The 14293-nt window shown below is 37.1% G+C and overlaps 1 protein-coding gene and 1 pseudogene across 1 annotated transcript; both read left to right on the top strand.

The window, feature by feature from the left end:
- The first annotated feature begins 784 nt into the window (after positions 1–784).
- LOC125209353 (serpin-ZX pseudogene) lies at positions 785–9060 on the top strand (annotated as a pseudogene).
- Positions 9061–12101: 3041 nt separating this feature from the next.
- Positions 12102–14157, top strand: LOC125212718 (putative methyltransferase TCM_000336). The gene is made up of 3 exons (XM_048112954.2): positions 12102–12304; positions 12442–13110; positions 13592–14157. The coding sequence occupies exons 1-3, from the start codon at positions 12230–12232 to the stop codon at positions 13919–13921; spliced, it is 1074 nt and encodes a 357-aa protein (XP_047968911.1). The 5' UTR covers positions 12102–12229; the 3' UTR covers positions 13922–14157.
- The last annotated feature ends 136 nt before the right edge of the window (positions 14158–14293 follow it).

Raw genomic sequence — 14293 nt, forward strand, 5'->3', positions numbered from 1 at the left:
TGATTGAAAATTCATATTTAATGAATAATTCGATAATTTACATGCTAGTTTTTTTTTTTTTTTTATTTTTATGTCGGTATGCAAAATCAGAATTTAGCAGAAGATTATCCATTTAAATACAAATAGGCGAAAGAATCAAATAAATTAATCAAGAGTATAATATGTTATGCATTTCTTTTAATATTGTTGTATCTTCAAGTTACAATTATAAATATTGACGGGTTTATTGATTAATAAATAAAAAGGCTATCTAAAGGAGTAAAATATTAATTTTTCTTTACATAATTCTGGCTATTAAACTCATAAACATTTGAGCCTTTTTTGCAGTTTTTTAAGGAAATTAAATGAAATTGGAAGGAAATTTGGAGTCCGGTGTAGAGTGGCAGAGTCTGCAACGGCGAGGAAGGATATACATAGAGAGAGAGGGAGACGCTGTCCTTTTAGCTTGCGGAAGAAGTCGAATTTTCTGGCAATTGTTTTTCCTCTCACTCATTTCGTTCCGCCATGGATCGTCTGCCCTAGGTGATTCCTCTCTTCCTTTCGTCGGTTTGCTTTAGCAATTCTCCACATTTTTCTACTTTCAATGTTACAATTTCCGTCAAAGTATTGGTCTGCATTTGCTTGCTTATTCTCTATCTGCATCTATATAACTTGAATGAGTGTATATCGTGGTTTCGTTCTGCTCTTCATGATCGGCGATTTCTATGATTTTAATTTGATCAAATTGATGATTGTCTCAATTTAACTATAGGTTATTGCTTCTCTGTTGTTGTCGAATTGATCAATGTTTCTCAAAATTGGCCGCATTCTGTTGCTGGTAGGCCTGCTTATTTGGCCGGTTCCGGTTCTAACCGGACCGGTTGACCGGATAACCGGTTTTAAATTTTCATAAATTCAAGAATCGGAACCGGAACCGGAACCGATCGGTTCCGGTTTAGAACCGGCCGGTTAAAAACCGGTCGATTCCGGTTCCGAACCGGAACCGATGTGTAATTTTAATCCAAATTTATTTATAATTTTAAATAGTTCAATACTAAAAAAATAATAATCCAACATCTAGAATTATAACAAATAATACCTAAAATTTAAAATAAATACACAAAATACAAACCAACAATACAATAATATTCATATATGGATAAGAGTGATGTCAAGTGTAGTAGGTCGGGCCGACTAGTTTATGTTAGCAATTTTTTACTAATACAAAAATAGGAGTTCTAAACTTTAGCAATTTTTTTTAAAAAAATGAGTTTTAAAATTGAATTTCATTTTCCCTTTTTTGGCTAAACATAGTATTCATTGGAATTTCCAATTCTAATTGATATTGTTGTGACTATTTGGTTTATAGGGAACACTTAATAAATTATTCACAAATATGTTAAAATCATATGTTGAATTGTTACATAAATTTGTAATAAATATCATATGAAATGCTATTGTATTTGTATAAGTTATTTTTAAAACTAAAAACAAACTTATGATGTTCTACTCATTGTAGTTAGTTCATAAAAAATGGATTAGGGAAATAATTGTAGATTCAAAGTATCACAGATTAAACATTTAAATCTAAAAATCACTCAATGTTCAAACTATTTTACTTTAATTCAAAATTAATTCAATAAATTAGATTTTTTAGTATATTAAATTATAAAAAAATAAAATTGAATTATAATCCGGTTCCCGGTTAGGAACCGGTCGGTGCCGGTTCCGAACCGGAACCGGTGTTATTTAAAAAGTTGGAACCGGTACCGGAACCGGAACCGGATTTTTCGGTTCCGGTTCCTCAATTAACCGGTTGGTTCCGGTTCCGATTCCAGTTAACCGAGAACCGGAGAACCATTTAAGCACCCCTAGTTGCTGGTGATGTTAGAAATTTGGGCTTCCACATGACTAATTTAAAGTGAATGGTTATCTTTCAGTTGTCCAATTAAAGTGATCCAATAAAGATTAAAGTTTGGGCTAAAGTGTATTTAATTGTTATGGAAATAAGTGTAGATACCATAAAGTGATTTTCTATTTGATGAGGGACCGAATAGAAAATAAAGGGGTTTATATTTAATATAAATATAAGCTAGGGTTATGGTCCCCAGACGTCAGAAGAACATTCAATATCTCTGTATTCTCTCGGCAGACTATTGCAAAGAATGTCTCTGATCGTTTGGAAGATCCATAGCCGCTGCAAAGCAATTCCGCCGTTCAATTCATTATGAATCAAGGTACGCTTCCGCTCTACAGTTTATCTCCTTCTCTGTTGTTCTCGGTTAATCATCATAGAGAGCTTTATGTAATTGTTCATTCAATTATTCTAACAAGTGGTATCAGAGCCACTCTATTGATGATTCTCTGAGAATCGGAGAAAGGAAAATTAAGGTTTATTTTTCTGTTCGTTTGGAAATAAAGAATCAATTATGTGGATATTAGGGTTTTATTCATAAAAAGCCGCCGGTTAAATTAATTGTTTATATATTTCTAATACTTTGGTTTTGATCAAATATGAATTCACGCGAATTCAAAACTGATGTGTAGTAGATGATTAGATATAATATGGGTTCTGTGCGGTTTGTTTATTGTTTGAATTGATAATTCATTGCTACGGAAAATTATTTGATTTGATTTAAGGTTGTTTGAATATGTAGAATTACATGTTCGTCGATAAGCTTAGCCATTAATATTGAAAATCTCGGTTTTGCTTTTGTGGGGTTGTGGAATATTAATTTTTTGTTCCGTCGACCTTAGAGGATTAGGAATTACATGTATAGGGACCTTTTTTTTTGGTTGATGATTGAGAATTCGTTGAGAATTTGTTTATGTGATGGTTAATTAAATTCTTGAATTAGCGTATTCCGCGGTTTGGCTGTTGCTGTAAACCTGCATATATTTGGTTTTGTTCTTGCTTATTTTATGAATTTGTTTTGGCTATTTTGATGTTGTTGTTTTTTTGTTGTTATGTTCGTTGGTTACGTTCTTGGAAACATTAAAATTTGGATTTTGTCGATTTTAGTGAAAATTGGATTTGGAAAAATTATATGGAATCCCATTAGGAGTCAGCAATTTGCGATTTGCTGGGGAGCTATAGGGTTGGCCGTCAGGATTCAGCGACTTGCTGAGTTCGCGAGGTGCGCGAACCCAGTGACTCGTTGGCTAGCCACTGTATTCCGGAAAATTATCAACGACTTGCTTGCAAGCGTTTGTATTCAGTTTTAAAATTTTAAATTCAATAATTTTGGTGCATCTCATGTTCCTTTTATTGATGTGTGTATTTTAATGCGGATATTAGTCGGCCCAAAGGAAGATTAATATTTGGCACGAAATACACACATATCTTTAGTGATAAATACGTGACAATTATTCGTGTAAGTAGTGTGATGCCCAAAGGTGGACACTATTTGACATGATTTTATTGTCAGTGGTTGATCACTATATAGGTTGCCACTTGCAAGTTCACATTACTGTCTAAAGACTTGATATGGATGTTGTGCTCGGAACCTCGTAATGTTTTACTAATGTTCAAAGTGGATTAGTCGAAGCAAGACGTTGCAAAAGTAACCTCTCTTGTCTAGACTTCTTTATTGCGAATATTAGGACGGTGATGTGTGTGTATTTTTAATGCGGATATTAGTCGGCCCCATTATTTGGCACGAGATACATACATATCTGTGGTGATAAATGGGTGACAATTATCCAGTTTTTGTGTAAGTAATTGTGATGCCCAAAGGTGGACATCACTTGACATGATCTTATTGTCAGTGTTTGATCACTACATAGAGGTTACCACTTACAAGTTCATATTACTGTCCAAAGACTTGGTATGAATGTTGTGTCGGTACCTCGAGATGTTACCATTTTATTTGAATTTTATGATGTGAGCATGACAATTTATTTGGTTTTGTTCTCTATTCAATTATGATGTCTACTTCTGTAGTTTCTTCCAACATGAACAATATACCAGTGTTGAATGGGTCAAATTTTAAGGATCGCAAAGATTATATTTTGATTGCTCTGGGTTGCATGGATCTGGATTACGCGCTAAGGATTGAGCAACATACTTCTCCTACGGACGATAGTACTTCTTATCAAAGGAGAAACTACGAGAAGTAGGGATACTCGAATCGTGTAAGTCTACTGATCATTAGGTGTAGCATCCCAAAAGCCTTTCGAGGCGCTGCAGCTAAGTATATCACTAAGCCAGTGAATACCTTGCCGAAATTAAGGAACGTTTTGCGGAAAACGATAAGTTTGAGACAAGCATGCTTGATCTCAGCAAAGTATATAAGGGCAAGGGCAATATAAGGGAGCACATTATGCAAATGTCTCACGTTGCTTCACTAAAGCTTGAATTTTAAAGACTTGCTTGTGCATTTGGTGTTGCACATCTGGTCCGTATCTCAAGAAATAAAGTAAAAGGGCATTAAGAGAGTGTATTGAGAATGCTACTATGGATAAAGGTTCATCACAAAAGAAAAACATAAAGATAATGATAGTTGTTTCTTTTGTGGTAAACATGAATATAAAAAGAAGAATTGTAAATATCACGCATGGTGTGCAAAGGAAGTTACAATTCTTGTTTTAGTATGTTCTAAAGTTAATTTGGATTTAGTATCTAATGATATTTAGTGGGTAGGTTCTGGTGCTACTACTCACATAAGGTTATCATGCAAGGTTGTCTGAGCTACTGAAAGTCAATTGATGGTGAAAGATACATCTATGTGGGACATGACAAATCGGTGGAAGTAGAGACTATTGTGCATTGTAGATTGTTATTAAAGACTGGACTTATTCTGTCTTTGAAGGATACTTTATTGTACTGTCTTTTAGACAAAATTTGGTTTCTATTTCTGCTTTGGACAAATTTGGTTTCTCTAGTTCATTCAAAAATAGTAAAGTTCTTCCTTCAAATAATTCTAGTATTGTGGGCACTGTTTCCTTAATTGCATATAACAATCTTTGTATGCTCAATTATGTTACTTCATATTCAGAAGCTTTACATGTTGAATCAAAAGGGACTAAGCAAATTAAATAATTAGAATTTGGTTAATTTATGACACAAGTGTTTTGGTTATATCTCAAAATAAAAGATTGTGAGACTTGTGTCATATGTTGTATTGAATACACTTATCTTTTCAGAACTTGATTTGTGTGTTTAATGTATCGAAGGAAAGCAGACCAAACTTAAGAAATTAGGTGCCAATAGAGCTATACATTTTCGAATTGATATATACGGACATTTGTGGTTCATTCACTTCGGTTTCTTGGAATGATCAACAATATTTTATATCATTCACAAATGAATATTCTTGTTTTGGGCACCTACATTTAATCTATTAAAAGTCTGAGGCTTTAGACAAGTTCATAATATTCAGGGCTGATGTTGAGCTCCAACTCAGCAAAGGCATTAAGAAAGTCAAATCTGACCGTGGTGGCAAATACTACGACAGAAATGACTGCTCAGGTGAACAATGTCAAAGACATTTTGCCTTCTATTTGGAAGAGTGTGGGATCGTCTTTTTGTACACCATGTCGGGATCGCCTAGCATGAGTGGTGCAGCTAAAAGACGAAATAAAACTCTTAAAGATATGTGAAGGAGTATGATTTATCATTCTTCCTTGTCGCATTCGCTTTAGGGAGAGGCATTAAAGACTGTAGCATATATTCTCACTTTGGTCTTCCAGAAAAATTTAGAGGGTTATAAATTTTATGATCCCACAAAATGAACTAATTTTTGGGACGAGAAATATAGTATTCCTTGAGGATGTTGAGTTTGGGGGGAAAAATGTGTTAAGAAACATTACTTTTGAGGAGGAGTCTGTATAGACACCTACTACTGCTTTTGACAATGATCAAGTATCAATTACTATCATTGAAGAAGAAGCATATTAAGAACCTCAAGATGATATTGTTGTAAACATTCAATCTCATGTGGATGATATCATTTAAAGTCAATCTCAACAACCTCAATTAAGACTCTCGTCAATGGTACCACAAATTTTATGAAGTAGTTCTTTCATTTGGATTCAGAAAGAATGCTATTGATGGTTGTGTGTATCACAAGTTCAGTGGGAGCAAATGCATCTTCTTTTGTATTTGGAATTGAAAGAAATAACTTTCGATAAGGATATGTTGCACTAACACCAAGAATTTTCTCTCGAAGAAATTTGATATGAAAGATCTTGGGGAAGCCTCTTTTGTATTTGGAATCGAACGAAATAATTTTCGATTGTCACAGAAGGGATATAATGAAAAGGTGCCTAAATTATTTGAGATGCATAATTGCAAGTAAAGAAATACCTTTATGACTAAAGGAGACAAACCTAGTCTCATTCAGTGCCCTAAGATAAATCTTGAGATTTAGAAAATGCAGAAGGTTCCATATGCTTCGGTGATTGGGAGCCTAATGTGTGCTCAAGTGTGTATTAGACCCAATTTGGTTTTAATTGTTTATATGTTGGGCAGATATTTCAATAACCCGATATGGATCATTAGGAAGCAGCAAAACGGGTTATGAGATATTTATAGAGAACTAAGCATTACATGCTCGCATGTTGAAAATCAGATCATTTGGAGAGATCTTTAGGCATTTTGATTCTGATTTTGTTAGATGCCAATACAGTAAAGGATCCATTTTAGGTTACGTGTGTCTGTTGGCTGTAGAGTCATTTCATGGAGAAGTGTTGAGCAAACACTTGTAGCTACTTCTGCCATGACAACAGAATTCGTAACTTGTTTTGGAGCATCTAGTTAATGAATATGACTGTGAAATTTTGTCACTAGGCTGCATATTGTAAGGTATTGAAAGACCACTTAAGTTATGTTGTGACAATAACTCTGCAGTATTATATTCTAAAACAACAGAAGCTTCCTGGTTGTTAAATAAAGGGTTCGGAATGGACAACTACATATAGAGCACAAGGGATGGATTTGATGATTACAAATCCAATCATTAAAGGACTATCACTCAAGGTCTTTCACGGGCATGTAGCCCAAATGGGTGTTATGTTGTTTAAGGATACTTCCGTTTAGTGGGAGTAGTTTTGGTTATTGCTCTATATTGTGTTTTGAACTTGTAGTTATAAAACTCATGTTATTCTCTGCAGAAATAAAGTATTATGTTTTGTCCATTATTTTTGGTTTGATCTCAATTTGGGAGGACCAGTTGGAAATAGGCATGTATGATCACCTTGCATGAAATTTTCATGCTACACTCCATAATTGATCTGTTGTTGATTATATTTGCATATGTGATTACTGATGGGTTTAATCATGAAAAAATATGGTGACTGCCCCTTTAGTCCTATGTCGATATGGTTGATAATAAGATTGTTCGGAAATACACTATGTGATAGCACTTTTGAGCGCTCATTCGGTTTGTACACATTTATTTGGTGTCATGTGTTGCCCAAGTGGGAGATTGTTAGAAATTTGGGCTTCCACATGACTAATTTAAAGTGAATGGTTATCTTTCAGTTGTCCAATTAAAGTGATCCAATAAAGATTAAAGTTTGGGCTAAAGTGTATTTAATTGTTATGGAAATAAGTGTAGATACCATAAAGTGATTTTTTATTTGATGAGGGACCGAATAGAAAATAAAGGGGTTTATATTTAATATAAATATAAGCTAGGGTTATGGTCCCCAGACGTCAGAAGAACATTCGATATCTCTGTATTCTCTCGGCAGACTATTGCAAAGAATGTCTCTGATCGTTTGGAAGATCCATAGCCGCTGCAAAGCAATTCCGCCGTTCAATTCATTATGAATCAAGGTACGCTTCCGCTCTACAGTTTATCTCCTTCTCTGTTGTTCTCGGTTAATCATCATAGAGAGCTTTATGTAATTGTTCATTCAATTATTCTAACAGGTGAAGCCATCAATGTCGCTCAAAATTGGCTTGAGGCGGATGGCGGCATTATCTCTCAACAAACAAACGCCATCGGTGGAGATAGCCAGAGACGATTACCTCTCTATTGCGAAGCACGTGATCGCCGCCGACGACAACCAAACCAAAAACGTTGTCGTTTCACCGGTCTCCATCCACACCGCGCTATGTCAGCTCGCCTTCGCGTCGAGCGGCTCCATATGCGCCCAACTCCTAACGTATCTCCAATCAGAGCGCGTGGAGCACCTCGAGCCCTTCTACAAGCACCTTCTCTTCAAGATTCTCGCCAATGGCAGCCACCTCGGTGGGCCCCACTTGTCGATCAAGGGCGGCGTCTGGCCCGATTGGGGCCACACGCTCAACCCCGCCTTTCAAAACAGTGTCCTGGTAGTTCTCACTTTCAAAATAACTGTCCATTGTATTTATTGAAAATTGTGACTTATGCTATACTATTATATTGGAAGTGCCACGTGCCAAGAATGGTCTTCGCAGACGCAGTTTGTTTCAAAGGAACATGGAGTGAAGAATTCGACGCAAGCCTAACAAGAAATGCTGGGTTTCACCTCTTAAACGGCACCGCAATTTTCGCCCCCTTCATGACCAGCCAGTACAGGCAGCGCATTGGCACGTTCGACGGCTTCAAAGTGTTGAAGCTACCTTACGTTGCGGGCGTCGACAAGCGAAGATTCTCCATGTACATCTACCTTCCGGATGCCAAAGACGGGTTGCCATATTTGATTGAGAGAATCTGCTGCGAGCTCGGGTTTGTAGACAGCCATCTCCCTCACGAGGAGGCAATGGTTCTTGATGAATTCCGCATACCCAAGTTTAAGATAGGTTTCGAGTTGGAGGCTTCTACGGTGTTGAAGGAGATGGGAGTGGTGGATCTTTTTGAGGGCGGTATGGCTGAGATTGTGGACGAATGTTTGGTTGGCGAGGTACTGCTTAGGGCGCTTGTGGTGGTGGACGAGGTGGGCACCGAGGCTGAGGGAGAGACAGTGTCTGCGGGCATAGGTTTGGCCTGTGCGGTGATGGATAAGAGGCCGGGGCTGAGATTCGTGGCGAACCATCCTTTCGTCTTCACCATTAGAGAGGATATGAGTAGGGTAGTACTCTTCATTGGTCAGTTGCTTGATCCTCTTGCTGAAGCATCATTTGGTATCTTTCGAAACCCAGATAGGATTTAGTGAAGTTTTAATTCCTTTTCTACTAAAATTAGTATATATGAATGTCCATTCTGCATAAGACAAATGTTTACCATGTCTAAAGTTACTACGTAGTAATGGTTATGGTTAGTAATGCTTGGGGGGTTTCTTTTCAAAGTCAAGGCCGAGATCAAAGTTCTCCTTGATCTCACACGTAAAATTTCATCTCATTCTAGTTGATAAAAATATACAACTACCTACTTTTACTATCACTTTTTAGTTTTTACAATATGAGAACTTGACATGGTCAAATTAAAATACTATCAAACATTCCGTATCACTGAACTTGAGAAAAATTAAGAAATTTATGGGAAAATACGTAAATGCTACTCTTAAGTCATTAATACTCCCAACGTTATTGCGGTTACATTTAAATTCTGCAATTGTATATTAAGATTAGGGATGTCAATCGGGCCAGTCAATCGGGTTTCGGGCCGGCCCTACTCGGGTTGCGGGTCAATCGGGTGCGGCAGGCTAATCGGGTTGTGAATTCTTTCGGGTTATACCAGTTTAACCCTAACCCTAAAAGTTCGGGTTTTGGGCTAGCCCAGCGGGCTAATCGGGTTGCTACCGATAAGATTAACAAGCGATCAATCCAACAAATAATGATAAAAATTAATTATATTCATAAAATGTAAAATATTTAATTATGATAAATTTGAGATATATACTCAAACTCAATAAAAAAAAAACATGATCAAATACTAATATTTGAGATATATCGTGAAATTTTAATGCATATTTTAGAAATTTAAATAATTTTTTTAAGTGAATTTGAAGTTTTTTATTTATTTATAATTATTATATTAATAAATATTCAATATATAATTTGTATATTTAATATAAAATTGAAAGTTATTTTTTTAGTTATCTATATTATAAAATTAATCAATGAAGTGTCAAGTTAGGAGTAAAAAATAGAATAATAGAAATTTTATTGGTTTTTCGGGCCAGGCCATCGGGTTTTCGGGTTTGGCCCTAACGGGCCGCGGGTTAATCGGGTGCGGGCTAATCGGGTTTTAATTTTATCGGGCTAGAAATTTCACCCTATAAATTTGGCGGGTTATTTGGGCCAGCCCACGGGTTGCGGGCTACATTGACATCCCTCAAGATAACCATATTATACCAAGTCGCCCCTCAAAATTCCCTAGTTTCCAATTATGTCCTGAAATATAGATTTGTGCCAGATTCATATAAATAATGTTCCAAGTCCTAAACTTTCATTCAAAAGAAAATCAAATTAGTTTTTAAGGTATACTTGTCCTAACACGTAGTTTAATATTCATAATGATGGTACACATTTCACTAGCTAGCCAACCCTGAAAAATCCATCCTCATTAGAGTGTCTCCAACAGGGGAGCCGCGGCTCGTGGCTCGCGTGTGGCTCTGTCGCGGTTCCCTATTACGAGAGCCATGCAGGGCCGCAGGGGGGAGGGGGGGCGTCCATGGGAGAGCCATGACTGCGGCTCCCTATTGTGGCGGCCGAGAACCGTGACTCACCCATTTTCAATTTTTTTTTTTAATATTTTCAAAAAAAAATTATAAAAACCTCATTCCATACATTTTTACATCACACACATTTTATACCACTCTACAATTTTTATAATCACAAAATGCAAAGTGGAGAATATTTGGTTTTAATATTTTTTTCTTAAATTATGCATTTTTTTATAATTATTATAATTCGATAATTTTTATTCTAGTTAAATTAAAATATATAAAATATGAAAAAAAAATTAATTTGGAGACTTGGGCTTGTCCACTGTTAGGATAGACAAGTATTTTTGTGGCATGACCAAGTTTCTTGGCCTTGGCCAAGTTTTGTGACTTGGGCAGGGCCATGAGCTTAATTAGTGCAGATACCCTTAGTAGCCCGACCACCATTCTTTCTTTCTTGTTGTCGTACTCTATTTTTATATAAAGAGGATTAATAATAATTCTTTTTGTATTCTTATGATAACTTGAACTCTCGACGTAATAAAAACAAGAAACGTTTATCAAAAGTTCACAACTAAGTGTGTCTTTTCTTCTTTTAATTGATATCTTTCATTCATCAATTTACTCTTTATTGCATAAAATTAGAAATGATTCCTAGTACCAAATTACTACTTTGCTAAGATTTGCATAAAGCAATTGTACCCCAACACTAAACAGTGAATCGATTGGTTAAAAAAATCAAAGAGTGCCTCTTTTGAAAGTGGGTGAATATATGAATAACGTGTTATCACAAAAATGGTTGCAAGTGGTGAACAGGCGTGATAAGATTAATTTGGTCAAATCCAAATAGAGCTATTGAGAGATGAAAATCTATGATTAGATTAGACATTTGTCGGGGCTACTAGCACATATTCATCATGTCACCACTTCTAGTTTCAACACTATATGTTAAAATATGTATCCATGTTAACACTCACTTCTGTCCCTATTAATTATCTATTTTTACTATTTTCATTTGTCCTTAAGTAATTGTCCACTTTCACTTTGACTATATATGATAAATAAGCCTCACATTTTATTAATTTATTCCACTCACATTTTATTATAAAACCAATGAATAAAAATGAGCCTCATGTTCACTAACTTTTTTAGCCCAATTTTCTTCACATTTCTTAAAACTCGTACTGGAATCAAAGTGAGCAATTAACGTGTGGGACGGAGGGAGTATGATGCTAAGATTGTTCAGTGTGACAATAATTACTCCCATTAATTAGCACTAGGTAGGTCAAATTCAGTCAAGAGAGTGGCCCATTCCAAAATTGGAGGAGTTGGTACATTCATTTCCAACCGCTCATTAGCAACAAAGGGAAGAGCCCATGCTCATTTCCCACTCATGATTACTTGCTTGATTTATGTGTGTTGGTGGTACTTTTCCTTTGACTAAAATGTTTGGTACTTACCTTTGATTAATGGGTAGGGTACTTACCTCCAATTATGGACGACTTTGATTGGAAAAAGCAAGCATTACTTTGTTTGTTTGGTATTTTCTGTAATTTATCTTTGAGCTGCTACCAAACAGACCTTACATGCAACAAATAAATCACTAGCCAATCCACTACTCCAAATCCATATATATGAGGAATATAGCCTGCCTTGCCATGAAAAGTGTAAAAAAGCCCATCCATCAGGCCTTGATCAGTCATCACCACCATTGATGGATATTCACAAAGCATTCCACATGAAGGGAGGAGTTGGAGACAACAGCTACACCAAGAACTCTTCACTTCAGGTTGTTCTCTTCTCTCTCTCATCTCCTCCTTTCTCGGCAGCAGAGTGGCCTTGTTGCTACAATCTCCTGAGATTCAGCCATTTATCGCTTCGATTTGTCACTCTCTGATCTCTCATTTGCACTTTTGTTGGCATCAGAAAAGAGTGGCTGACGAGGTGAAGCACGTAACCGCGGAGGCCATCCAGCAAGTATTCGTAACCAAGAAGCCCAAGAGCCTAGGCATCGCCGACCTCGGCTGCGCCTCCGGCCCCAACGCCCTCTCCACCATAAAACAAGTCGTGGAAGCGGTCGAAAACGCCAGCCGCGCAATCCAACAACCGCCGCCGGAATTCCGCATCTATCTAAACGATCTCCACACCAATGACTTCAACACCATATTCCAAGGCCTGCCCGATCTCTACAAAGAGCTCAACAGAGGAACAAAGCAGCCTCTATACATAGCGGCGTGCCCGGGCACTTTCTACGGCCGCCTCTTCCCCGACCAAAGCCTGCATTTCGTCTACTCCTCCAACAGCCTCCACTGGCTCTCCATGGTGCCACGTGGCATCTATGATGAAGAGGGGCGGTCAATGAATAGAAAGAGCGTATACATATCGGAGAGAAGCCCTCCAGCGGTGAGGAAAGCCTACTTGCAGCAGTTTCAAGAGGACTTTTCGTTGTTCCTCAAGTCGCGGTCGCGGGAACTCATCCCCGGTGGCCGGATGCTCCTCATGATGTTGGGAAGGACCGCCTCCGACCACGCCCGCTGCGCCAATTCATTCCTTTGGGAACTCCTCTACCAATCTCTAGCGCATCTCTTTGCTCAGGTGTGTGTATATATATATATATATACTTTATCTTTTGAATTTTTGCATCCTAAACATTTCAACTCGAATCACAATTGGTCCTACACTAACAGATCCGTCAACTTTTAAATGGTTTTAACCCGATTTTAACGGTTTTAACAGTCTCACTCGGGTTAAAACCGTTTAAAAATTGACGGAAATGTTAGTGTAGGACCAATTGAGATTCGAGTTGAAATGTTGAGGATCCCAAAATTTAAAAGATAAAGTATATGACCAAAATCGTAAAATGTGTATATATTCGGACCAGTTTTGACCTTTACTATTAGAAAATATACTAATATGCGTGGAAATGGCGTAGTCAACCATTATAGAGAGCATATATAACATCTCAATTGTATGCATCGAGAGACAAATTTTGGCCCCACAAATTTTATATTTAGATCCGCCATTAATTAGGAGTAGTATGTTAATGGAAAAGTGGCGTTTCCACTAATTGTGATAGGGTGAGGTTGAGGAGGAGAAGCTGGAGAGTTACGACGTGCATTTCTACGCGCCATCGAAGGAGGAGTTGGAAGACGAGGTGAGGAAGGAGGGTTCGTTCCGGATAGAGATGGTGGAGATGTTTGAAATGCAGAGGGCCGACGTGAGCGGGAGCTACGGGACGGCGGTAGCAAAGGCGGTGAGGTGTATTCAAGAATCAATGTTGGCTCACCACTTTGGGGAGGGAATCTTGGACAAGCTCTTCCACCATTACGGTGCATTGATCGATCAAGAATCGGTCAAACGCGATGTTAGATCCACTACGGCTCTTCTCCTCCTTACCAAATTTTGACCAAACTTCAAGTAATCTATGTTTGTATAAAGGCAAGGTTGTTGCATTCGATATAATGTGCAAGTGGTTTTAGTAAAGCTAGGTGTTATCGTTGATTTTGTAGTTTTTAATTACATGTTATTACTATGTAGAAGGTGGAGTGTTGATCTTTTTAAGTTGGGGTCGACTTGGTAGGTTGCCTTAGATCACAATTATAGTACTCCTATTAATCTATGATCAACATTATATTATTGTCATTTGGTAGTTTACTGTTGAGTAAGTTGACACAGAATTTATTAGATAAATGTGTATAATTTGAGAATGAGAATAATTAACTATTTGTAAATAAAAATAGTCTAGATAGTCTGATTTTTTTGTCAAAATTTGTGGTAT

The sequence above is a fragment of the Salvia hispanica genome, chromosome 3 (assembly GCF_029641045.1).
Source record: "Salvia hispanica isolate PSC_SH4W2 chromosome 3, Shi_PSC_v1, whole genome shotgun sequence".
Lineage (NCBI taxonomy): Eukaryota > Viridiplantae > Streptophyta > Magnoliopsida > Lamiales > Lamiaceae > Salvia > Salvia hispanica.

What these genes read in the sequence shown, in the direction of transcription:
- LOC125212718 (XM_048112954.2), top strand. Translation starts at nt 12,230, where the DNA reads ATGGATATTCACAAAGCATTCCACATGAAGGGAGGAGTTGGAGACAAC. An exon ending in CCAAGAACTCTTCACTTCAG is followed by an intron (nt 12,305 to 12,441) that starts GTTGTTCTCTTC and finishes TGTTGGCATCAG; the next exon opens with AAAAGAGTGGCTGACGAGGT. An exon ending in TAGCGCATCTCTTTGCTCAG is followed by an intron (nt 13,111 to 13,591) that starts GTGTGTGTATAT and finishes TAATTGTGATAG; the next exon opens with GGTGAGGTTGAGGAGGAGAA.